Genomic DNA, 26,646 nt, shown 5'->3' with positions numbered 1-26,646 from the left:
TGCTCAGAGGTCAGTAGTCCAGGGCGGAGTCCACAGGAAGCATTCATTGGTTCATTCATTCATTCATCCACAAATCTTTCTTGAGCATAGTTTCCAAGTGCCCTTCTCAGCAAAGAGGGTGTTAAACAGATTAACCGACCCTCTCGCCTGTGCTGCTCAGCCCAGGGGACCAGTCTCAGGGGAGCTGGGAGAATCCCCTACACGTGAGGCTCAGAAGACCAGCTTGGGTGATGAGGAGAGGAACCTGCCTCTCACTGGAGCCACCTCCCCTGCACAAGGGGCTGTGAGCGAGCTGGGACACCCCAGGACCGCTAACCCAACTTCTCAGTTGACTTTGCTCCTGAGTGCTGCCCACACCCGCCGGCTTTGAGCCCCTGGGAGAGGCTGGGAGACTGCCGGTGCCCGTGAGTCACGAGTATAAAGTACGCCCAGGGCCTTGGCAGGCAGGTCTGTGCAAGGGTAAGGTGTCATTAGGTGAACGCTGACAAATGCGGCTTTCTCGAGCCCTTGAGATAAAAGATAGGCTTCCCCTGCGGTCTTTTATCTCTCCCACTGTGCTGGGGTGGGAGCTGCAGGTCCCCGGGCAGCGGGGCAGCCAGGCAGCTAGGTGGGGGTGCGAGCGGGAGTGCGCGCGTGTGCGTGTGTGCGCGCGCGTGGCCTTCCGGCAGCTGTCCCGGCCCCCACCCCACCCCACCCATCAAACCCGGCCCTGCGCGCCGCCCCCACCCCTCGCCGTGCTGGGTGCGCCGCGGGCCGCTGCGCGACTAGCCGGTTCCCCAGCGCCTGGGAGGCGACCCCCGTGCGCCCCGGGTTCAAAGGCCCCCGCGCTGCAACTCCAGCCCCTCCGGGGGGCGGGGAGGCGAAAGGGGTGGTGCGGGAGCCAGAAAAGCCCTAACCCACAGCCGGCAGCCCTGAGCCGGGATGGGCAGCGCGCTCTGAAGTTTGTGACGGTCGCAGCCGACTCCTGGCCGCAGCCCGGGACGCGGCGAGCCAACGGCCGACCTCGAAGCATCTGCAGTTGGAGGGTGAGGCCCGCTGTGCCCGGCCCGAGCGCCCTTTGGCGGCCACAGGCGCCCGTCCTCCGGCGCGGTGCGCCCGCGCCCGATCGGGGTTCATGGAGCTGGGGCTGTGCTTCCTTTTCGGGCTCGCTGTGACCTCCGCCGCAGGTAAGCGGGCCGGGAGGCGCGCGTCTCCTGGCGCGAGCGCACACAAAAGGACCCCGGATCGGGGGCGCGGGGAGGGTGCCTCGCCGGGGGAGCGGCCTGGGGGCAGGCTAGAGGGCAGAAGCTGAGGGCACGGACCACCCCGCGGGCCCGGGAGGTTGCAGCCCACACGCAGGCAAGAGACCTGGGGCCCGGGGCCGAGTTGGTCAATTTTTCATGAAGTCGGGAACTTTTCCAAAAGTTTGCAAACGATTCAGAAACTGTGCAAAATGACTGCAAAGTGTTCAGAAAGCCTGCACAATGCTTGCACGTTTTCAGTGGGTGCAGATGGCTTACACGCTGTGCAGTAGTAAGTGAGAAGAGCTCCCAAGATTGTCACAAAGTGTGCACACAACTTGCAAGCTTTTCATCAACTGCTGCACATAGCTTTGCAAAATTTTCCGAACATTGGGAGTAGCTAGGAGACTTAAGAAAAAAGTACCCTTAGCTTGCAGACTTGGCAGAAAGTTTGATTGTCCCCTTCCTCAGGTTCTACGGGATGGTGGGTGTAAGGGTCTGCATTCCTAGGAACTCAGGAGCCCCTCCATCTGCCTCCTGCAGGATGGGTGCCTCACCCCCAGTCTGGGGATGCTGGCAGGAGCAGCATGCCCCGGGCCCTCTCTGCAGCCACATCGGAGGGGGACACCAAGGAGACTGTGGCCACCATGGCAGCCCGGGGTCCAAGCCCCAGAAGCCCTTGGCGGGAGCAGGGACCAAGTCAGTTTGGGAAGCAGGGGGCCGAGGGGGTTCCTGTGCACCACCGAGCCCGGCGCTGTACATGTTTTACCTACAAGGATAAAGAGTGCGTCTACTACTGCCACCTGGACATCATCTGGATCAACACTCCTGAGTGAGTCAGCCCTGGGGTGGGGGAGTTGGCCCGGGGGAGGGGAGGGGTGCTCCTGGCTAGGACCCTCTCTTCACACTGAAGGAGGACCTAGTTCCTTCTGAGCCCAGTCAGCCCAGAGCCCGCTTGTCACAGACTTCAGCCCTCCCGCCAACCCAGGTCAGCTCTGCAGGTCAAGGGTGTGACTCTCATCTCATCTGAGGGCCTGGCCTGGGAGAAACCCAAGCCCAGAGTGTCTGGTCTGGTGGAGGGGTGAATGAAATGAGCCAGCCAGAGGGATTAGACACCTGAGAAGTCCCTCTGGGGGGAGGAAGCCCCGAAAGTTACTCCTGCCCCTGGGCCATGTGGGTCCTGCCCCTCTGCTGACCCTGCCAGGCTCCAAGGAGTTTCAAATTCCTTGAAAGCAGCCTGTTCTCTAGGGAGTGCAGGGGTGGGCTGGGCAGGGCCTAGTGAAACCTCCCCCATGGGGTGACATTCCATGGAATTCAGGCTCCTTACCTCCTGGGTGGTGAGCCCACAGTTCCTCCTCTTTCCCATGTCACCCCTGCACCCGACAGCTCCCCTTCTCTCCTCCAGTCCGTAAGAACTCTCTTACTGCAAAACTGAGACAGTGCCACCTGAGTCCCTCCTGGAGTCTCCTTAATGTAAAGTCGCCCCTCTCCCAAGGCCGTGGGTAATGACTCAGCTCAGGAACCCCTTCTAAAGAAACATCCTCCTGCAAACTGTGAAGAGGGCTTGACCTCAATCTGGTCACCAGCCTTTGGAATTTGCTTTCCTGGTCTCTAAAATCCAGGACTTGGACCAGACGTCTCTAGGTGTCTCTGGGTATTCTTGGGATACCTTGGGCATCCTGCTTAGCCTTTCCAGAGCCCTGGGCCTGGACAGGCAACTTTGCTTCAGTGTTTGGGTCCCCTTGATCCAGGGGTTCCTTTGTCCCCGAGCCATGTGACCTCTGAGCACCCTGGGTGACAGCTTGATGGGCTGCACATACTTACCTTGTTTTACCGATACCCCAAGGATGAAGTGCAAAGGAGACTGAACCTAGGGGGTTGGATATCTTTCAAAACCAGGTCGTGAGTCCTCTGAGTACATCTGGTCTAGAAAGTCACCTTGCTGTCCTGCATGGCAGGCAGGACTGGCTCCACCCAGGAGCCTGGACACGTGTACAAGGTCCCGGCTCAGAAGGACCCTCACAGTCTAAAATGTATTGTTGATGTCTTGAAATGCTTAATACCTTTTACATTCAAGTATAGTTGATGTACAGTATTGTGTTAGTTTCAGGTGTACAACACAATGAAATGCTTAATATTCTTTGAAGCAAGGGCTCTACATTTGCATTTTATCCCAGGCCATCCAATAGAGAGCTGACCCCAATGCCAGAACTTGCTTGCTGGCTTATGTCTGGTCGGCACACAGAGGGCTGACCAGGCCAGATCTTAAAGAGAGGTGTGCTGGGGAGGGACTCCTGGACAGGCTGCCACTGACAGCCTTCTATTCCCAGACAGCTGTCAGCGTCACCTTCTCCTGCGGTCTCCATCACCCTGACACTTGTCCTCTCTGATTCTTATCCTCCTGGCATCGTTCTCTGACTAAATTAGCTTCACAGAACCCAGGGCAACCTTGGCAGGAATCCCCGGCTGTGGTTCTAGAAGGAGAAAGAAGAAAGCAAAGCCAGTTAGGGGAAGGGGACTTTGCAGAGGATAGGAGGGGAGAAAGGAGAGGATATTGGGAGACCACCTTAGTTCTCTGCCTGTTGCCAAGCTCTGAGCACTCGCTGCATGGAAGCACTCGCCCCATCCCCATGACCTGGTGGGAATCCTGTCTCCCCCTTCTGAGCTGTCATGTATGACCTGAGATGAAGCCATGGGTCTTTGGCTTTTCCCAGGATATCCAACTTGCTAATGTTCCCCTCACAACTTGATTTACCTCTTCCCTTCTTCCCAGACCCTGATTCATTTTAAACACTAGAGGGAAGGATTAAATATGGTGTTTGGGAGTTTCATGAGCTACCCTGGGAAACAAAAAATGACAATAGCCAGACTTGAGCATTTTAAAGTCAGACAGGCAACATAACCTTTATTTGGAAGATGTTCCCAGATGGTCTTTCTCTGCCTTCCTTCCTTTCTTTCCTTTCCTCCCTCCTTTGCTCTTTCCTTCCTTCTGAAAATTGTCTGTTGCTGCATGGGCAACCTCACTGGCAAACTTTAAAACATCTTGGACAAGATTGCAAAGTGAGGGAGTGGGTTTTAGGGAACTTGGGCTTTCGGAGAAATGGAAGCATCTGAAAATGACTGGAGTGAACTAAAGGGCAGGGTGACGCACACTGAGGACTTTCCCAGGTTCTGCTTCCCACTCCCTCCCCAACCTACCATCAGAACCCTATGTCGAGGGCTCCTCTCTCTTAGCTGTCACCCCTCTTCTTTAGCAGACCTTCCTCATCTCCTGGGACTTCTCCAGGTGTGATTTGCATCCGGTCCCCACCACTGGCTGCGCTGGAAGACCACAGGAGTCTGGGTCTTCATGCCTAAATTGAGAGTCTGGAACTTTGGGTGATTTTCAGCTTCCGGTGTCTTTCCTTCTACTGCCTTCCAGTTGCACGGAGGTAGAGGCAACAATCCTGCTTTATCTCAGAATGATGCTTGGGAAGTTGCAAGGCCTTCTTGGAGAAGGTCATTTCAGCTGCGTTTAAGGACCTGCAAGCTGCTTAAGGGGGGATGTTGTTCTTGCATCTCATGTGGAAAGTTAAGGTTCTAGAGAGCAGCTGCTCCCAGAGGTGTTTTCCAGGCATGAGATCCACGTTCTCTGGTTTCCCCACATCCTTCTAAGCACTTAGCTCTTCCAGATCTGAGCTTGATCTGCTCCCAGCACATAGTAGATGCTTAGTAATGCTGGTCTTTGCTGTCACTGAGGTTCTATCTGCAGGACTTTCTCCCACAAATGAGGTGTCCTGTCCCAGAGGTCTCACATACCTAGAGACACGTGCAGGAATGTGGATTTTTCTGGGGCTGTTGCTCATAGCTTCCATTGTTTCCTCCAGAAGATCTCAGGCCCCAAAGAGAAATGAGCCAACTGCATCCCTGGCAGCTGCCTTCTTAGACCTGGGGAGGTGCGGAGACAGCTGTCCGCCCACGAGGCAAGGGATGTTCATGGCTCTCCTTGGCCCTGTTAGGAAGCCACCGTGCCTGCCCCCACCCCCAGCAAACCCACCATTGCCAACGAAAACAAAACCCCACCTCATAGGAAATACTCATCTCATCTCATGGTCATGGAAAATATGCCAAGAATAAGATCATAAGGAGAGAAATAGGGACAAGAAGGCCACATACTGGAGAAGGCAATGGCACCCCACTCCAGTACTCTTGCCTAGAAAATCCCATGGACGGAGGAGCCTGGTAGGCTGTAGTCCATGGGTTGCTAAGAGTCAGAGACGACTGAGTGACTTCACTTTCAGTTTTCACTTTCACGCATTGGAGGAGGAAATGTCAACCCACTCCAGTGTTCTTGCCTGGAGAATCCAGGGACAGGGGAGCCTGGTGGGCTGCCGTCTATGGGGTCGCACAGAGTCAGACACGACTGAAGTGACTTAGCAGCAGCAGCAGCAGCAGGCCATATACTTACATCCCTATGCACTCAGGGCTGTTCCACAAGAATACTTCAAAAATAGGAGTGTCCTGTGACATGGTGAGGGATTGTCTCTATTGGGGTTTCCAGAAAGACGGAACTAATAGGATGTGTATATATAGATCTCTATGTGTATATAAACACACTACACACACACACAGAGGAACTGATGTTTCAGTCTGCAGTCTGAGGCATCCTGAAGGCTGAATTCCCTTCCTACTCAGGGCATCTCACTTCTCTCTGTCAGGGCCTTCACCTGATTAGATAAGGCCCACCCACATTATGAAGGGTAATCTGCTTTACTCAACATCTACTGATTTAAATGTTAATTGAATCTAAAATATACCTTCCTGGCAACATCTAGACTGGTTTTTGGTCACAGATCTGGGTACTGTGGCCCAGTCAAGTTGACACGTACAATTAACCATCAGAGTTCTCAGTGCTAACCATACTCCACAGCGGGGCAGCCCCTCTGCACCTGCTACCATCCATCCACCTGGCCGCAGAGTAAGACCACTAGCTCTGACAGCCGATGAAGCCGCAGGGCCCCCAGCAAGGAGCTCCGCTCCGTCTCTCCCACTTCGTTCCTGAGAATTGAGTGGACCTGCCATCTGTTAATCCCTCCAAGGATGCAATGACAGAGGCACTGTGATGCTGTGACCGTGACAGTGTTTCCAAACAAAAATCTGAGCAACATGGTCTGACAAGCAGGAATGTATTTCTGGAAAGAGCAGTGCAGGATGCTTGGAATCATGGCTGTGGTGGAAATCTGGGCTCTGTAGACTCGTGAGAAGACTCCAGCCCCAGGAGCTCTGCCCGGTGTCCTGTTTGTGATTCGCTGCATGGCCTGGGGATGGTACACCCTCTCCCCGTGCCCCCAGGTAAGGTGCAGACATCAGTGTGACTCTAGGATGGTGACCTAACAAGGTGACCAGCCTGGCCACACTGACTCAGCCAGCAGGAACGATATTTTTCCCCAAAGAAGAGGTGTAAAAATAATCATAATTATTCAATATATTCTCCCACAGAAAGGCAACAATTCGACAGAGTCATCTTTGCCCCTGCTGTTGTTCAAGAGAGGTATGCCACATGTTTCTAGGCAAGGGACATTTTAAGTTTGAGAACATCCCAGTGGAATGGATGGATCTGGTTCTCCAGCCTCCCGCTGATGTGGGACTGGCTGTCCACCCACTGTGTGATCACAGGGATCCCAATAACAATCATGTGACCCGCAAGTCAGGACTGGGAGTACTGTTGCTGGAGATACAGCTTTTGAGGCAGAGGGATAGTCTTTTGAGCATGATCATGATTTTGCAGGCAGTGGTCCACACTGATGTTGGCCATGACTCCTGTGAGTAAAGACATGTGAGGATGACATGAGAGAGTATGCAGAGTGTGCTCAGCACAGTCTCTGAACTCTAGTGGGCTCCGTACCTCAAGATCACAGGACCATATGGATAAGTATACAACCCTGGGGGCTGCATAACCTTCCCTGCCACTCCACACAGTCTGTGATTGGAGGAGCCTGGGACGAAGAAGCTCAAGTCCTGCTGAAGTCAGCTTCCTTGGACCCTTAAACCATGGTCTTACCCAGCTTCCTGCAGTAACACTGAGGAGCTTGCACCTGGGTACCCCAGTTCCTCCCTACGCCATGCCTCTTGGTGGGCGATCTCAGCATTTGTTCTGCATCAGGTTTACAGACCCTGGGAAAAGGTGTGTCTGGCTGACTGCCCTGCTGATAAGCAGCTTGATAAGCACCCTGGTGGCCAAAGGTTGTTCAGGCTTGATGAGATTTGGTCCTGCCCTTTTCTGCCCCTCCTTTGTTGTTTGCTTCTCTGGTGAATAATTGGAATGTTTGGGGAAAGGGGCATGGTGTTCTCTGAAGGCATTGCTAAATAAGCAGGTGGGTACATTGACAATGGGGGTGGGGCGGGGGAGGGCTGGGGTGATGTGGCAGTGTGGTAGGGTCTGGCTGTGCTGTGCTTAGTCGTTCAGTCGTGTCTGAGGTTGTAGCCTTTCAGGCTCCTCTGCCATGGGGATTCTCCAGTTCAGTTCAGTTCAGTCTCTCAGTCATGTCCAACTCTTTGCGACCCCATGAACTGCAGCATGCCAGGCCTCCCTGTCCATCACCAACTACCAGAGTTCATTCAAACTCACGTCCATTGAGTCGGTGATGCCATCCAGCCATCTCATCCTCTGTTGTCCCCTTCTCCTCCTGCCCTCAATCTTTCCCAGCATCAGGGTCTTTTCAAATGAGGCAGCTCTTCGCATGAGGTGGCCAAAGTACTGGAGTTTCAGCTTCAACATCAGTCCTTCCAATGAACAACCAGGACTGATCTCCTTTAGGATGGACTGGTTGGATCTCCTTGCAGTCCAAGGGACTCTTAAGAGTCTTCTCCAACACCACAGTTCAAAAGCATCAATTCTTCGGTGCTCAGCTTTCTTCACAGCCCAACTCTCACATCCATACATGACTACTGGAAAAATAATAGCCTTGACTAGACGGACCTTTGTTGACAAAGTAATGTCTCTGCTTTTTAATATGCTGTCTAGGTTGGTCATCAGAGAAGGCAATGGCACCCCACTCCAGTACTCTTGCCTGGAAAATCCCATGGACGGAGGGGCCTGGTAGGCTGCAGTCCATGGGGTCATGAAGAGTCGGATACGACTGAGTGACTTCACTTTCACTTTTCACTTTCATGCATTGGAGAAGGAAATGGCAACCCACTCCAGTATTCTTGCCTGGAGAATCCCAGGGACGGGTGAGCCTGGTGGGCTGCTGTCCATTGGGTCACACAGAGTCGGACATGATTGAAGCGACTTAGCAGCTTAGCAGCAGGTTGGTCATAACTTTCCTTCCAAGGAGTAAGCGTCTTTTAATTTCATGGCTGCAATCACCAATCACCATCTGCAGTGATTTTGGAGCCCCCCAAAATAAAGTCAGCCACTGTTTCCCCTGTTTCCCCATCTATTTGCCATGAAGTGATGGGACCAGATGCCATGATCTTAGTTTTCTGAATGTTGAGCTTTAAGCCAACTTTTTCACTCTCCTCTTACACTTTCATCAAGAGGCTCTTTAGTTGTTTTTCACTTTCTGCCATAAGGGTGGTGTCATCTGCATATCTGAGGTTATTGATATTTCTCCCGGAAATCTTGATTCCAGCTTGTGCTTCTTCCAGCCTAGCATTTCTCATGATGTACTCTGCATATAAGTTAAATAAACAGGGTGACAATATACAGCCTTGACGTACTCCTTTTCCTATTTGGAACCAGTCTGTTGTTCCACATCCAGTTCTAACTGTTGCTTGCTGACCTGCATACAGGTTTCTCAAGAGGCAGGTCAGGTGGTCTGGTATTCCCATCACTTTCAGAATTTTCCACAGTTTATTGTGATCCACACAGTCAAAGGCTTTGGCATAGTCGATAAAGCAGAAATAAATGCTTTTCTGGACTGCTCTTGCTTTTTTGATGATCCATCAGATGTTGGCAATTTGATCTCTGGTTCCTCTTCCTTTTCTCCAGGCCAGAATATTCTAATAGGTTGCCATGCCCTCCTTCAGGGGATCTTCCCAACCCAGGGATTGAACCCAGGTCTCCTGCATTGCAGGTGGATTCTTTACAGTCTGAGCCACTGGGCATGTCAGGATAATTTGAATGATCTGCTTGGAACCCCTTTGTTAAATGATGAAATCTTAGTAAGGCTGAGTCCCAACAGAGCAAACACAATGCCTTGCAGTCATTTCTCATTGTACACAGCACCTGGGTCTCAGTACCCAAGACCTGAGTGTGGGCCACCAGGAAGGGATCCTAGGGAATAACTACAGAATCTGTTTACCAAAAATGGTAAATACATAAGAACACATAAAAAAAGATGGTATTGGGACTTCCAGTGGTGGTCCAGTGGTTAAGACTCCCGCTTTCAATTCAGGTGTTGCTGGTTTGATCCCTGGTCAGAGAACTAAGATCCTATACATCGTGGGGTGCAGCCAAAATAATAATAATAATAAAAAGAGAAGACAGTATCAGCCAGACTAGAAATGATCTTGAACTCAGGTTTCTGACTCATCATGTTTTTACTCTCTGAGTCATTTCCCTCCCACGTAACCCTCTCCTGCTTAGAAATCTATACATGTTTACATTCCAGTTTTGAGTTTGGGTAGCAGCAGCTCAGAACATTTCATGGCAAGATGCATTTTTAAAGTTTGATAGCCCTGGGGCTAAATTTCAGAGTTTATTGGCAAGGTCAGCTCACGCAAGGTGACCTCCTGGTTGGGTTCAGTTGGACCTAAAGTCTCCTTTTCTACCCCAGAATAGATGTGAGGAGGTGAGATGTCTGGGGGCAAAGATGGGTTCGTTGAAATGCTGCTGATCCCAACTGGATGAGAAAGAGACTTGAGGCTGGAAAGCAGGTTGATTTGCATCGAGGAGGTCATGACCCTGTGTGCCCCTGAAGGAAGAACTTGGATTTTTTCTAGACGAAGAGGACGTTGCAACTAGGAACTTGGCCTTAAATTTGAAGGCAGATGAAAGGCTGTGACATCTCTGGTGTGGTTTGTTCCTGCAAGAATTTAAAACAAAGGAAGCTGGGAAGCAAACAGTGCTTTCCTTAGGGGGGCCCCACAGCCGGTTGGAACTCACAGGCTTTGTAGCGCCAGATCGCAATCCCGTCTTGGATCCACAGCATCTCAGCAAGTTTGATGGGAGCTGCCTGTGCTCCACTTCCTCCCTCCAGGTAGTCCCCTGTAACCATCGCTCAGCTTTGGAGTACATTAGAAGTAGATTTACTGTTTAACAGAAGGAAATAACCCTCTCAGTCTAAGCCATGTTTCGGTGGAAACAGAATTCCTTAAAACGGGACACACGTGCACACACACAGTTTCCCTCTATTTGGGACAGGAACCAATTTTATTTAGAAGGAAAATAAATCTAGGCAATGGCCACAATGTAGATAAGCTACTGGTCCAGACAAGGTTCCAGGGGCTTCTAGAGTCCTGCTGCCCCACCAAGCCCCCAGGAACGGACAGCAGAACAGGGCATCCCCACCCTTTCTCGTCTGCCCCAGTTTGGAGTCTCGGGAGAGCCAAGAGCATTTGGAGAACCTAGCGATGTTCAGAGTCCTGGAGGCACAGGTCTTCCCTTATTTTATGACCTCTTAGGGCCAACTGAGCAGGAGGCCTTAATAAACAGTAACTCTAGAATGTGGCAGCCAGCGAGCCCTGTGCCTGGCCCAGTAATTTAAAAAACAGAAACAGATTCATGCACCCATGAGAAAGGCTCAGAGGCTCTCAGATGTGGCCAAGGTGTTGCGGTCCTGTGCTGCTTGGTGATGACATGAATGACCCACAACTTGGGGAGCAGTGAACAGCTTTGCCAAAAGCCAGAAGCAGGTCGGTGAGAGAGCAGAGGTGTCTGTAGCTTTTCTGGGCTTTTCTACATCTGATTTCCACAGATTTCTTGTAGGGTGGCAAGATAGGGTGAGGCTCGTGACATACTCTTTCAGGAGCAAACTTGAAGGGGATGCCATAAGGTTAAATAAAAGGGAATGCGATGTTTTTTAAAAATGAAAATCAGTGCAGAAGTTTCATAATCAACCAAATACCAACATTTCTAATAAAGACAGGATCTGACTCTGGTTGGTTCTTGTTTGGGATAGAGCCTGTGTCTCTAGAGGGACTTAAGTTTTCTTAGCTCAAGGTAAGCAATCAAGTGATCAGAGTGACCACAACCTAAAGATGAAATCTTATGAAACTTAGCGAGGGTGTCTTCTCTTCTTTCTGCTGCTGTTGCTGCTGCTAAGTCGCTTCAGTCGTGTCCGACTCTGTGTGACCCCAGAGACGGCAGCCCACCAGGCTCCCCTGTCCCTGGGATTCTCCAGGCAAGAACACTGGAGTGGGTTGCCATTTCCTTCTCCAATGCATGAAAGTGAAGTCGCTCAGTCGTGCCTGACTCTTAGCGACCCCATGGACTGCAGCCCACCAGGCTCCTCCGTCCGTGGGAATTTCCAGGCAAGAGTACTGGAGTGGGTTGCCATTGCCTTCTCCAGGCTCTTCTTTCTGAGGGTTGTTTAAAGGGATGTGTGATGGCATCTGGACTTTTTTTTTTAATCCCCCTACACATACCCCCATCCTTTAAAAAATACCTGCTCCTTATTTTACTCCTTCTGTTTCCACTGCTGGTAACTATTTTGAGCCACATCTGTCTGCAGCTTTGCATAAAGTTATAATGAGCCTGTGCCAGACAGACGTGGATTGCTCATGCCTACATTTGACCTGGAATGTGTTAGGGTCACTGGGGGTTGGGGAGAGAAATCTAACCTAACTCACATGGACGCATTTGGGTTGTAGCAGACAGGGGGGAAACCAGCTAACCTGTCGGATTCCCTAAATGGCTTCAGTTGCAAATATTGCAGGCATTTGTTACCCTAACTTCTTGATTATTTTTTGAGCTGTCACTCTTGGAAATCCCACCCCACACACAGCACACACAGAAGGATGTTTCTGTTACTCTCTATGGCTTTGACCACTTGTGCTTCCTCTAAATAGACTTCATTCTGAGCCCGTGTGCCTGTGTGAGGGGAGGAGGCTACTGTGTTCAGGGACCTGATGGCGCGATTCAATCTTTGGCTTTGGGATTATTTCTAAGCTCAGTTATATGGCGGTAGGATGTGGAAGAGTCCTACTCTTTGGGTGAAGCTTTCTGAAAACAGTGGGTAAGATCCTGGGACTCTCTCCACTTAGGGGTAGGTAGGGACCCCACATTTCATTGTGGTTTCATTGCTGGAGAGAAGCCCTACTCTAGCATATGTGCTATTCGGAGATGCTCAGGTGTAACAGTGAGGGCATTTGGGAATCTCTCCATGGAATTTGGAGTTGGACGGAGCCTTCAGAGATCCAGCCCTTTCATTTCTCAGCCCCAGAAAGAAACCACTCAGCCAGGGCCTCTCTGGGAGCTAGTCTTCAATTTGGACCAATATCCTAGGTCTGTCAGCCTAGGGAGGCCTCTGGTTTTGTCTCTGAGACTTCATCCTTCCAGGCAGCCTGGTTTTTCCTCATGTGTCTGCAGAAGTTACTATCAAGATGTGGTATTTCCATTTTAAGTGATCTAGAGACCATATTCCCTCCAGGACAATGATAGTAGAAATCGAATACATCAGCTAAGAATTCTAAACATTTGGGAGATTGGGTTTGGAATGAGAAGTAATGGCCAATTAAGACCTCCTTCCCTCTCTCCTTCCCTGATAGCTTCCCTGATACCTTCCACCTGCAATGCAGGAGAAAGTGAAAGTAAAGATGCTCAATTGTCTCTGACTCTTTGCTACCCCATTGACTGTAGCCTACCAGATTCCTCCACCCATGGGATTTTCCAGGCAAGAGTACTGGAGTGGGTTGCCATTTCCTTCTCCAGGGGATCTTCCCAACCCAGGGGTCGAACCCGGGTCTCCCACACTGCAGGCAGACACTTTACCCTCTGAGCCACCAGGGAAGTCCTGTTCAATTCCTGGGTCCGGAAGACCCCCTGGAGAAGGGATAGGCTATCCACTCCAGTATTCTTGGGCTTCCCTTGTGGCTCAGCTGGCAAAAAATCTGCCTGCAATGCGGGAGATCTGGGTTCAGTCTCTGGTTTGGGAAGATCTCTTAGAGAAGAGAAAGGCTACCCTCTCCAGTATCCTGGCCTGGAGAATTCCATGGACTGTTCAGTCCGTGGAGTTGCAAAGAGTCGGACACAACTGAGCAATTTTCACTTCACTTTCCCCCCCTCCTTTCTTCACATAGCAGACCCTTGTTATTGAGATGCTGTAGTATTATTATCGGAGAAGGCAATGCAACCCACTCCAGTACTCTTGCCTAGAAAATCCCATGGACGGAGGAGCCTGGTGCGCTGCAGTCCATGGGGTCGTTAAGAGTCAGACACGACTGAGTGACTCCACTTTCACTTTTTACTTTCATGCATTGGAGAAGGAAATGGCAACCCACTCCAGTGTTCTTGCCTGGAGAATCTCAGGGACAAGGGAGCCTGGTGGGCTGCCGTCTATGGGGTCGCACAGAGTCAGATACAACTGAAGCGACTTAGCAGCAGCAGCAGTATTATTATGCACCTGCTCTGAGCCAGGCACTGCCTGGGCTGCCCTGGATGCTGAGGTGGACAGGCAGAGGTCAGCTGTTACGTACCCCAGGGGACAGGAAGGAAGCCACACCTGCAGTCCAGGTGAGGAAACACCCCTTCTTCTTGGGTCTGACTGATGGGGGTCAATGTTCTCTTTGAAAATACATGTAATTCTGGTAAAATTCCCCAACAACCAAGTCCTGGATAAACTCATGAGTTGTGGGTTGCTTTCTTTGAGCAGGGGATGAGGGGGATATCTTTAAAAAAAAGTTAACTACCAACCCACAGCATGTTGCTCACTCTTTTGATATTTCTAAATATTCTGGTCATTGGCTATTCCTGAGGCTGCAGGAGGACTTCCTCCTTTCGTGGGTGGTGGAGGAACAGTCTGCCTTGGGGGCCTCCCACTTAGAGATGCGGCAATTTTCTGCAGAAGCAAAGCTGCAGATTGCCAGTTCCCTTTATGTTGTTTGTGAGCAGGAAGTTCGTGTCGTGTTCTTTAGAACCAGAAAGCATGTGTTTCTGCTTGTACAATGAGGTCACTGAGGAGATGTATTTCCTGGTTATTTTCTTTCCTAGAGGTTGGAAGGGCACCCAGTGGTTGTCTGGCATGAGGCCTGTCCCAAGCCAACTTTCACAGGCATTTGATGAGTGGACAAGGAGTAAATTCACTGGAGGATAAGCCTCCTGAGGTGGTTAGCCAAGTATCTCTGAGCATCATGAGGTCGTATGCTTGCTCCCACCTGCCCAAAGGACAGTGTGATCCAAACCAAACATTTCACAGTGGGCACACCTGGGAAGAAAGGACTCCAGCTAGCTTTGTTGGCTGTGTTTTGTCCTGAATTGGAACACATTCTTTTGTATTTTGTTGCAATGAAGAAAATCTCTACTTGTCCTTGGCAGCTGCAGAGACTCCTGGTCTTTCTATGAAACCTAAGAGATCATGGTTGCATCCATCTTGAGAGAGTGAGTTCCAGGGTCAGCTTGAGGTCACTGGTTGCAAGCAACAGAAACTTAAATGTAGCTCACACAGCACAGGAGTTTATTGGAAGGACATGGTGTGATCCACCACCTGGAAGGGAGGGAGAAGCAGGACCAGGCTTAGAAAGAGAGAGAAACCAGGACAGGACTGGGGGTCCCAGGGCAAAAAACAGACAATGCAGGATGCTTAGTAGCAGCTCCAGACTATTTTCTTTTTTTTTAATTCTTGGTTGTACTATGTGGCACGAGGGATCTTAGTTCCCCGACCAGGGATCGAACCTGTGTCTGCTACAGGGGAAGCTCAGAGTCCCAACTGCTGGACCACCAGGGAATTCCCATCCAAACTATTTGCTGACCTCGAATTGGTTTGCTCAGGTGTCTTGGGAAGGAGAGGGTGCCATGAGCCAGCTTGGGTCACCTGATGAGTCCTGAGGTGTGGGAAGGTGAGATACAGTGATTGACAGTCTCATCAAGACCTCACACAGGGAGAGAGGGACCATTTCCCAGGGGAAAGACAAGAGATTGGATTCCAGGAGACGAAAACAGCCAGCATTGAATTCAGGCTCTAGAGAATCCTGGGCTTTTAAGTTTTTCAAGGCGGGTATTTCTGTCTCTGAGCTATTGTTTCCTCCTTGTCTCTGTGTCGTTGTGTAAAGTGGAAGTGGGGAGGGGGCAGTCCACTAGATGTTTCTTGAAGTGAATGGATGCTTTTACAGGTCTTTGAATATTCAGTCACTTTCTGTAGTTACTTCATTCTGTCTTATTCTTCTAACAGAGTTCCTGGTTCACACTTTTTTCTGATTAAGTTTTACAAAGACAGTCAATGAAGCGGATCCACATTTTCTTCCTTGCCCAAGAATGTGTTTCAAAACTTGAGAGAGCAACTGAGTGGTACCTTCTAAGGAAGAAATTTAATAAAATCTGAAATTGAGCCTTAGTTAGAAAGCCTGTTGGAGTCTGGAAGTTGATTCTCCAGGGAGCTGTGAGGGGCAGTATCTGATGACCGCTGGTGCCTGGCAGCTGGGGGGCCCCCGCCGTCTGCCTGCCATTGGCAAACAGTTGTTCCTCTTTCTTTCGGCTGCAGGACCGGTCAGCAGCGTCGTGCCTCCTGTGCGATGTGTCCCAAAGACGGTCCTGACCTTGCTCTTCCGTTTCAGAAGGAAAACGTGAAGCGGAGGAGACAGCATCATCTTGGCATCTGAGTGTGAAGTGAAAATGTTGTTTGTTGGGGAGATACTCACCAGAACCTGGGCTTTTTAAAATTGAAAATGACAACAGTTTGTAAAAATAGTAGCTGGTGCTAATTTTGTCACCATGTCACACGATCTGTCTGGCCTTGCCTTATGGAACAAGCCACTAGGGCAGGGGTTGTACCCTGAGATGCCCATGAAGGCCAGACAGGTAAGAAAAGCAAGCAGAGAAGGACAGGAGTAGGGACTGGGGCCAAACACGAGTGTTTGAGCCAGGCTCTGATGGTACCACTCAGCGGCAGATGGCTGCTGCTATGTTGGAGTGCGGGACTGGAGTGAGTATAACTGAGAGAAGATGGAAATTGGGATATTTGTGTGAAATTTTCAAGTTAAAAAAAAAAACAAACAAAAACACCACCCTCTTGTGATTGGATGAAGCCTACAGGAATGCCAATTTTCTAACCTCTGCACTAGATTAGACTGTGTGTGTACAGGGCCATGGGCCCGTCATGAATCATCAGAAGTCTAGTCCAGGCCTGTACATTGGAAACCACTCTGCAAATATTTGTTGAGTGCTATTCAGTTTGGGGTGGGTAGGTGGGGTTATGAAAACTGGGCTTTCTAGGACAATTCGATCGACTTTGCTGAGAATTTAGAGTCTGGCTGGGTGATGATGCAGATGGAGAATGAATACAGGAGATTTGAAAGTTTAGTATTTACTCACGTTTATATATGACAGCTGGGAGAAAATGGGAAATAAGGAACACTGTGATAAGTATGATCTTGGCATCACCATCACTGATCAAATAATGAATGTTCTGAGCATACGCTGAGGACAATTAATATACAAAGACACACAACACTAGACATTGTCAATGTGATTGTTTTGGGGTGTTTTCTTTTGTCTAAGAGCATTTGGACTGATCTTACCTGCTTCTCTTTTGTTTGGAGCTCTGTGTTATAACTGGAACATTAGCAGGTTGAAATGCTGCCTACTTTTATAAAGAACTGTGTTCTTTAAGCCCCACTGTAGAACAGGAGGCTAAACCACAGGTCAGACGGTGTGCTGGTCAAAGTTCTCAGCCATTGGCACTTCATTTTCAGGATTCCTTCATTAGTTCCTTCCAATTCATCGTTCAAGAGACATTCGTTTCTTTATCATTCAAGAAATGACAAAGGTACCAAGACAGCAGCTAAAACATGAGTGCTTATTGGGCAGACAGTGTAGAAAGATGGCCCAGTCAAAGGAAGCCTGACAAAGAATGGCACTGCTGTGCCAGGTGGCATTCTGGTTCCTTCTTACTTGTCTTTCTTACTTAGTCACACATCTTAAATGCAGGGCTGGTAGATAGGGTGTTTTATGCCCGGTACAACTCACTTGAATTCCCAGACCGAAAAAGCAACAGCAGTAGCCACATTCATTCACTGCTAGGAGCTCTTTGCTAAGTACTCTTCATGCAGTGCAGTGTATCATTCAGTCCAACAACTTTTGTAAATCACGAAACTGGAGCGGGTGGAGTGATCATCATGTAAGTGCTACACAGCATAATAATGGGATCCAGGTAACCTTTCTCTGTGCTCTGTGTACCTTGTCCATACCTGTGCATATTGGCTGGTGAGGTTTCTTTATCCTGTACTGTTTTCGTACACCAGTAGTATGTGGATGCCCTAAGGCCTTTCTGCATCCTCATCACACTTGGCATAATACCAGGGAGACATAGGCAGACCTTGGAAATTCTGCACATGTGGTTCCAGGCTACCTCAACAAAGTGAAAAAGCAAGTCAGACGAATTTTTTGGTTTCTTAACACTTAGGAAACTTTTGTTTATTCCATACTGCCATCTATTAGGTATGCAATAGCATATCTAAAAAATGTACATCCCTTAAAACTACTTTATTGCTAAAAATTCCAATCATCATCTAATGCATGTGGCCACAAAACCTCAATTTGTAAAATTCATATTATCTGTGAAGTGCAGTAAAATAAGGTATTCCCAGATATAGTGGATGCTTGGCAAATGTTAGAAATTCCTTGTAAGGAATTTTGTGGCTGTTGAACATTGTAGGTTGGAGAGAATCCAGTCTTACTGGTCTAGTTTATCTCACGCTCAACAACCAGTTACTTAATTAATAGTCTTCATTTTCTCAGCTTTGTGCTGGGTCCACAGCAGGTGCAAAAGACGGAGCCCTGTCTCCTACTCTCTTGGAGCTGGTGTCCACTCTAAGAGCTGGACAAGAAAGACCTCTGCCTTGGTTCTGTGGGGTAGAGGGCGTCTCTGACCCTCCTCTGGCCCTATCTCCTACCCACTGCAAGGAGTCTATGGGACTGAAAGCCATATGCCCCTTCTTCTAGACCATGTACCGAGTATTTATAACCCTGGAATCCCCCCTCCTCAGGTGTCTCCGAGCCCACTTCAGGGTCTGACGTCCATGGACAGAACAGGGCTTAGGGCACATCTCCCAAGGCCTACAGGGCAGCCAAGGCGCAGCTGCTCGCAGGATGGGGGTGGGGGTGGGTGGAGCTTGGGGTGCACTTGGGGTCGAACAGGATGGGAAGCTGAAGTGCTGAATGTTGCAACACAGGACTCCAAGGAGCCCCAGAATCCTAAAATCAAGTTCTGATTTCCAAGGTATTCTGAAGCCAAACTCTTATTTAAGCGCTTATCAGATTTTAAAAACCTTTAAAATTTCAACCTATTCGAAGTGCGCCTTCGTTGGAGCTGGAATTGCTATTGTGCGTTGGGGAGCGGAGGGAGGGCCTTCGGTGGGCAGGACCCTCTCCCAAGTCCTCTGGTTCTCAGCTTGCATCACCTGCTACCGGCTCCTAGGTCAGCCAGCAGAGTGCACACCTAGAACACCCAGGCTTGGAGCAGGGTTTTCTCCCTCCATGAACATTCCTGGAAAGTTTCAAGGGCTCATTTGCATACTAGCTCCTCCCACTAGGCTGCTGGGAAAGTGCTTAGCAGTTCTGTTAATGAATACCGGGTCGCCCTGTTTCCTCACTTAAAACACTTTGTGAAGTTGACTGGCTCTGAGCACACAAATGCCTAATCAGCTGACAGTAACTTCAAAATTGCAGGTCTTGCTGTTGATGGAAAAATGGGAGCCGTGGTTGTTAATCCCTGCGTGTAATTTTCACCAAGAAATGGGGGCCTGGGTTTAATGTCAACACCTAGAGATTTAATGGGGCCCTATTACTGGAAATCTATACCTTTAGCCAAATCCTGCCTCCCCACAATGTCGGTATTGTCTTGCTACCCCACCCCCACCATTTCCCATTCCTGAGAAAAGATGAGGTTTTAGCAAAGGTTCCGCTCAGAGCAGGGCCTTCCCAGGCAGCTCAGTGGTAAAGAATCTGCCTGCCAACCCAGGAGACACAGGAGACTAGGGTTCAATCCCTGGGTTGGGAAGATCCTCTGGAGAAGGAAATGGCAACCCACTACAGTATTCTTGCCTGGAGAATCCCATGGACAGAGGAGCCTGGTGGGCTACAGTCCATGGGGTCGCAAAGAGTCATACACGACTGAGTGATTGAAAACACATGCACAGCTCAGAACGGGAAGGGCCCCTTGCTTTCTCCATCCTGTGGGCACAGACTGCTCCGTACTGGGCCTGCCTGGATCCAGGAACCATTTCATAACTAACTCGGGTAGGAACGAGTGGGGAGAGGGGAAGAGAAAGAGGGTGGGGGTGGTTATGTTCTCAGCTTGTCTCAAGTCCAGCAGGGAGCAGGTTTCTCCCAAGCATCAGGTCAGGATGAGGCACCCCCCACTTTGTCCTCACCACCCCTAAAAGGCACCATGGCATGTGTTTTAAATTAAAGGAAATTCAATTTGATGTTATTTTGAAAGCATGCAGAGGATGTCAGAACCCCCTTTGAGGTGGCTGATTGGTGATACTTCATGGGGCTCACAGAAACCAAGGTGGTTAATCTTGGGGACTGGAAGGAAAGCCAGAATTTATTGGAAAAGTAACTTTTGGCCACGTGTGTTTCCTCTAGCTATTATTAATCTGCCCCAAATCCTATTCAGTAGTGCTAATGAATTAAGCAGCTGCTTTTAACTTTTTGCCACTGAATTGCTTGGTAGTGTCCTCCCATCCCCGGAGAGCACTGGTTGGATGGACATGAGCATAAGAAACAGATTAAACATTTATTGTTTCAAAGACACCACCACCCTCATGCCAGCTCCAACCATAAATGAAATGGGTAAATAGTTTCAGGCATTTATTTCTTCATAAGAAGACTTTTCCCAAAGCCACTTCTGTCTTTGGCTATGTATCTCTCAGGGCACAGAGGCTTCCATGTCTGTGTCTTTAAGGAAGCCTTGTTCCAAGGCCACAGTGTGTTTCAACGGCCATAATTGAATTTGTATTCCAGTTAGCACAGACTACAAATTTGGTGTATGCACAGAAGAAATTCAGTGGCTGGCGGGGCAGGAACAAACCAGGCTTTGGGCCGCGGGGTAGGAAGGCATCTTACTGGTATGGATGACCAGGCTCAGGTGCTGCTGGCTGAAAGATGAAGACTAGGATCAGCATTTGGGCCAGCAGGAATATCCATGTCAGGGGTTTGGATGCAGGAAGGGGAAACCAGAACTGCCCTGCAAGGATCCGGGACGGGAGGTGTGCTTGCTGAGGTTAGGTCTTGAAAAGACTGAAAATGCACACACGCACACCTGGCATTGCTGGCTCCTGCCCAGAGAGGGCTGGCTGCTGGGAGGTGCAGACAGGCCATCCTCCATCCTCCACCGGGACTTCCCATCTTTCCAACCCTGCGGCTCCAGCGCACTGCCTGGGGCTTAGGGGAGAGCAGGAGGCAGGGAGTCGGGGTAGTAGGGGTGAAGGGTTCACTCCAGAAGCTTTCCAAGGCTCAAAGCGTGGGGAGGGTGTGGAGACCAGATCCTGGGACATGGCTGCACCGCGTGTCTCACCCATCCTGTGTCCACCATCTCCCACCCCTTCGCCAACTCCACACCTGCCAGCACCCAAGAGCGAGGAGGCCCAGGCGGCTTGCCCAGAAGTGGCCCTGACGTTGCTCTTTCCTTTGCAGACGGACTGTGCCCTATGGACTGTCCAGCTACAGAGGCAGCGGAAACAGGGGCAGGAGGTCGGCTGGGCAGTTCCCACAGAGCCCACAGCCAGTGAAGGGAACGCTGCGCTGCGCCTGCACGGACAGCGATGATGATGCCTGCTTGCAGTTCTGCACCTGGTCCCTGGCTGCCCGCGGGTATGACCCCTTCCCTGGCTTTCCGCACTTCCAGAGACCCTTGCCCTAGGCAGTGTGGGTACAGGAGGGCTCGGCTTGTCCTGGGGGATACCATCCGACGTGCCGTGACGGTGGGGACCGCGCAGAGGGAATGTGGATCCCTGGCTCCTGGAGGGCCGTGGGCATGGTATCCCATCCCCTTGCTGCCTTTCAGAGCAGAGCCCATTACACGGCCACGGCCTTGTCTGGTCTCCAGAGGTATTTCTTCTGGATTGCATAGCAATTTGCCAAAATCTGAATAAGTTGCTAACTCTTAAAAATTGAAGAATACCACCTCCACCCCCACAGATGCACATTTTTAGCTTCTTCAAAAGTAACAAATGGGAGCATCTGGTCTCACCAGCCCACATGCCCTCGTGGCCAGATAGGCTGGTACCGAGTGAAGGCCACGGGTGAGATGTGCAATGTCCATTCACCTGTGTTACTCATCGTCTTACTTTGTGGCTGCCTCCCCAGTCCCTGAGTTGGAGACCCTGTAGTCTCCTACAAGCAACTGGAGAAGCTTTTGAGTCAGTGTGGACTCAGATAAATCAGCAGGCCCTAGCTCTGCCCTGTGGTGGCCATTTAAGTTGGGTTTTACCTAATAGCCATTCCTATTAATGCTCCTCGCTCCTGTTTTTCATTAATTTGGGCCAAGACCCCGCCAGGCAGAGCTACCCTGCCGAGCCTCTTCTGAGAGCCGTCACTGGTGGGATGGCACCTCCAGGTGCTTCCTGGGCAAGTAAGCACCAGCAGGGGGGCTCTCTATGCAGCAGGTGCCACCCCAACCAGGGACCCAGGGCCTGCCTGCTGTCTGGAACCCCCAGCACAACCACATTTTTCTTCTTGGCTCCTTAATGTCCATGGATAACTGAGGAGTGTGGGTGGAGGCTGGATTTTAGTGGGACTCCACCCCCGTGTGCTCAGCCTTCGGAAACTACCCGAGAGGCAGTCCTGGGGGACCATGCTTATACTGGTGGAAAGACAAGCCCTACTGGATGCTGAAAAACCAGCCACATGGAAATGTAGGTTGACTCATTTGAACTGGCTCTCTCCCCACAGGAATTCAAGGTCGGCACAAACATCTGACAAAGAAGTGGGAAAGCAGGCTGGTGGTGCCCTGGGGGGCGTGCGTCCGAGGAGGTGAAGTTGCTTTCTGAGTTGCTGCCCCTTGGGTGGCATGGAGGACATGTGGGGTGCATTTGGTCTGTGCAGGCGGCTAGCGGGAACCCCACTGCATGTGGGGGGGTTGCTTTGTCCCCTGGGATCAGAGCAGCCAAAAGCTGTGGACAGCCTGCTCTCTGTTTTAGGAGCTGACTTCTGCATTCCCTGTAGCTTTTGAGCAGTGATGTCTAGCCCTGGATTTCACCAGGTCTGGATAAAGCTCACCAACCACTGCTTCTTGGAGCCCCTGCAGGCTCATCTGCTGGGGCCCACATTATGCTTCTGCTCCCATAGCAAAATGTGATCTTTAGAAAAAGAATCATTTCTTCTTTTCAGCAGCTGATTCTGGACAGAGATGAATTACAGCAGCTGGGTGCCAGGTCCTCCAAGTCCTCCAGTTCATTTTATAAATTTTTTTTAACCCGTTTGTGGTTTTTGTATGATCCCAAGGGCTTCCAGCAGCCCAACTGGGTTTGTCATTCTATCAGTCAGAAATTGTTATTAATGAGTTGTCTACACATCTGCAATGGGAATGGTAATTTATGTTCGTAGCAGTGGCCTGGAGGGGGTTTGGGTTCCTACATGGTCTGATCAAGGGAGGGTTAAACCCTTCTGGATATATACAAGGCATTCCAAATTGGTGGCAGATTGCTTCGAGTCACCTGGAGAGGACTCTGTCAGCATCCACAATGAAAACACAGAGAAGCGGCAGAGGCAGACCCTGGAGAGGATGAGTTAGGCCCCCACCAGACCCCACTTTGCCTCTTTTTCCTCACCCCAAACCCAAACCAGTCTCAGTGAGGGAGTAGTGTGATTAAACCATCCACCTATTATGTCATTTACTCAATTCAGCAAGGATTCATTGAGCACCTGTGAGGTACAGGGCACCATCCTAAATGCTGGGGACACTACCGAGAATACGGCAAAAGTTCAGCCTTCCTGGCACTTAAATAGTGGGAGGAACAGATAGCAAACCAGTACATAAAACATAGAGCAGGGCACGTGAAGGAGAGCAGGAGCAGGCTGGGGGTAGGGAGTATTGGGGGTGGTTGCAGGTGGGGTGGTCTCACTGGCCAGGTGACAGTGGCATAAAGACCTAGAGGAAATGGGGCAGGGTGAGCCAGAGTGATGAGGAAGGGAAGGGGGTGTCAGACAGGGGAGGGTAAGCGCATAGGCCCTGCAGTAGGAACGTGCTGTGCTGGGCGCGTTCTGGGAAGGTAGGGCAGGCCAGTGCTCTTGTCATTGTCCTGTTGATGTTCAGGAGGTGAGGACATTGGCACAGATGTCCCACCCGCGCCTGGAAAGGATCTGCTTCTAGGCTTCACAACGTTGCTTGTCACGCTCCTGTAAGAAGCTTTACTTGGAAAGAAAAAGTCTTTCCTTATAATCATGGTCCTGACTTTCTTGCAAGACTGGAGTTAGTCATCCCTAGTTTGACATTTTCAGAGTGGGACTTGCTACGGTCCTGAACTTGTGATCCTCAAAAATGGGACCAGGCTGCAAGAGAGAGAGCTCCCAAGGCTCTGTTGGCAGCGATGGCTGTGTGTACACCTTCAGGCTAATGGCAGGCTCTGAAATTGCCAAGAAGCTCTGCCAAGGAGCTTGTTCAAAACAAGGAATAGGCTGAAGAAGGATGGGGTGGCTCCCTTTCAGGTAGTGGAGAGCTTGGCTTTTGTTATAGGCTTCTGTCTTCTCTTTTGCATATCCCTTCCGCCTTTTCTGAGGTAGGCTGAAGTCAAGGCCAGACAAAGCAAGTAGGCTTTAGACCTCCATCAAAGTGGACGTCCCTGCCCCGTGGTCTGCCTGCCCCTCCACTGGCCCTTTCGGCAGCTCCCTGGGGAGAAGGGCCTGCAGCAGGAAGACCTCAGTTATGGCTCCTCCTTGGTTCACATTTCCACTTCTTTGAGGACAAGAAAGGAGTTTTGCCTGGGGGAGAAAACCCACTCAAAGGGTCCTCACTTAACAATACAGCCCTTTCCCAAGAATGCCCCATCCAAAGACCCCAGCTTCCCTAATGGGTAAAACGATCCCAGCTGTGCCTCAGGGCCCACAGCCCAAGGCTCCGGTTTCACTCAGGAAATTGTTTTTGGAGCGGTATGGCATGTCGCAAAGCCACTTCTCTCTGGGAGTGAGTGGACCCCAAGCTAACTCTTTGCAAATGTAAACCCATGTCCATCTGGGAACAGATGCAGGCTCCGTCGGAGCATGTCAACGTCAGACCCATCACAGGGGGCAGGCACCAGGGGTGAGCTAGCAGATCACAGCTCTACAGGAGTTGATGAATTTGAAGCTTATGGGATTTAGACAGACATTTTCAGCTGTGTTTGGTACCCACTAAAAGAATACATCTAAAAAAGAAAAGGAAGGGAAGAAAGAAAGGATTCTTGATGTTTGTGATAAAAAAGGAGGAAATGAACACCCTCAGGTGTTGAACCCCAGGCCGTGCAGCAGAGGGACTTCCGTGCCCTTTGCCAACAGGCACACTGATGAACCATAGACCTGGTTCCCTGGAAGCCGCTGTGAAGGCAGCCCCAGCGCAAGACTATTAGGGTGATATTTGTTTTCAGGAAGAAATGTGGATCTTTGGGGAATGGCTTCAAAATAAGCCGCAGACACAAGCGCTTTGTAAATTATGTAAATTTCTATTTATCTATATAATTGGCAACAACTGGGAATTGTAACGCCTGACAGTTCGCAATCTCTTTCAGCTGCGCTCTAGTGGCTACGCTGAGATTACTGAGCAGCTGAAGAAGACGGTGTTTTTCAACCGCAGGGATGGGGAGAGGCCGCCCATCCCCTCCCCCTTCCCCTGCCAAGATGCTAATGCAATGGTGGATGCTGGGGTGTTAGCCTTGACCAAATGCTAAATTCTCAATGAGTAGTATAAGGTACGAATGTGAATATCCATCATACGGAAATGGAAAGGACTGATGTGCCAGCGAGATGGTATACAGTTTCGAGAAGGGATTATTTATTGTGAAACTGGTCTCTACATCAACTCCTTTCGGTGGGTGTGTGCGCAGCAGAATCTCTGTACACAGAGATGTTAAATTCTGTTCTGAATCCCAGCTCGTGTTCCTTAGGGCTTGAATTACATTTGTTTTAAACACCTAAGCACTGTTTGGCTCTGTGGCAGGATGGTATCTCGGAAACGCATTCATTGTGCTAACACTCAGAAAATACTGTCAAATGCAAAATAAAAAAATCTCAAAGTTTGCTCTGATTTGTGGGCTTTTCTGGCTGGTGTGATGCACATTGTTACACATCAGCTTTCTGTGGGCCCTGGGAGAGGACAGAAAACAGTTCCAGTTCCAGAAGCAGATTCATCTAAAGTCAGTTATGGAGCAAGATGAGCAAGGGGGCTGCTTGAATTGTAAGGAAGGAGCAGATCTGGGGGACTGTCTGAGGAAGATAAAACATTCAAGGTGGTTGGGAAGAGATATATTTGGGGGAGCGATGGCTCCTTCCCCTGGTGCTACCCTTGTCAGCTTCGTAGGGATGCACACCTTTGTCTTCTGGCCCCACAGGCACAGAGGTATTGAGCAGGATCCCAGGGAGAAGACAGTCATAGCCAACAGCCAACAGTGGACCTTCGCCTTGCTACTCACGATTCTTGAGTAGCATTTTATTTTGCCCTGCTACTCACGATTCTTGAGAATTAAAAGCCAAAAGTGACCATGTTTGCTTGATCTTCTCTATCAATTACAATGTTTTTAAGCCTCCGAGACTTACAAGACATCTGGGGGGTGGGAGTGCCAGGCTCTTCTCTTCTCCCCTCCTTCTTTCTTTTGAGTCAAGCATTGGAGACCATCAGGGAATGGGACTAAGAGACTCAGCCAGAGAGCCAGGATAAATCTAGTATTCTGGGGTTTGAGCACATCTAACCTGAGAAAGCCCAAGAACTTCTTGTTTTAATTAAACAAACTTTAGAGAGTTTCGACTTTGATGAACTGATAGAATTGGGTACTGATTTACCCTTCAGGCTGTTCGGCAGCACGGGAGGAGCTGCCAGTGTTCATGGGAAGCACTCCTCCTGGGCTCCAGCCCTCGTAGCTGCTGCAGACCCAGAGAGGAGGAGAAGGGTCAAGGAGTCCCGGGAGCTGGGAGACAGAGAGTCCCAATGCTCCTGGGACCTGTGTGGAGGTCTAGAAGGAGAGTCCATGGAGTTGTGTGTGAGATGGGCTACAAGGCTTGCAGGATCCAGTACAGAACACCCATGCAGGACTCCTTGTGAAACCATGGGTACACATTAGTTAAATCCATTACACCTGTAACCTGCCTTCACGCATCAAG

At 50.2% G+C, this 26,646-nt stretch overlaps 1 protein-coding gene across 1 annotated transcript; it reads left to right on the top strand.

Moving 5' to 3' along the window:
• Positions 1-503: 503 nt before the first annotated feature.
• On the top strand, positions 504-25,576 carry EDN3 (endothelin 3). Its single transcript, XM_055544571.1, has 5 exons — positions 504-1,166; positions 1,764-2,052; positions 20,995-21,171; positions 22,252-22,332; positions 25,062-25,576. The coding sequence occupies exons 1-5, from the start codon at positions 1,115-1,117 to the stop codon at positions 25,099-25,101; spliced, it is 639 nt and encodes a 212-aa protein (XP_055400546.1). The 5' UTR covers positions 504-1,114; the 3' UTR covers positions 25,102-25,576.
• The last annotated feature ends 1,070 nt before the right edge of the window (positions 25,577-26,646 follow it).

Source organism: Bubalus kerabau, chromosome 13, assembly GCF_029407905.1.
Source record: "Bubalus kerabau isolate K-KA32 ecotype Philippines breed swamp buffalo chromosome 13, PCC_UOA_SB_1v2, whole genome shotgun sequence".
Taxonomy (NCBI): Eukaryota; Metazoa; Chordata; class Mammalia; order Artiodactyla; family Bovidae; genus Bubalus; species Bubalus kerabau.
The sequence above is the reverse complement of the archived record's forward strand: the minus strand, read 5'-3'. Positions and strand labels throughout refer to the sequence as shown.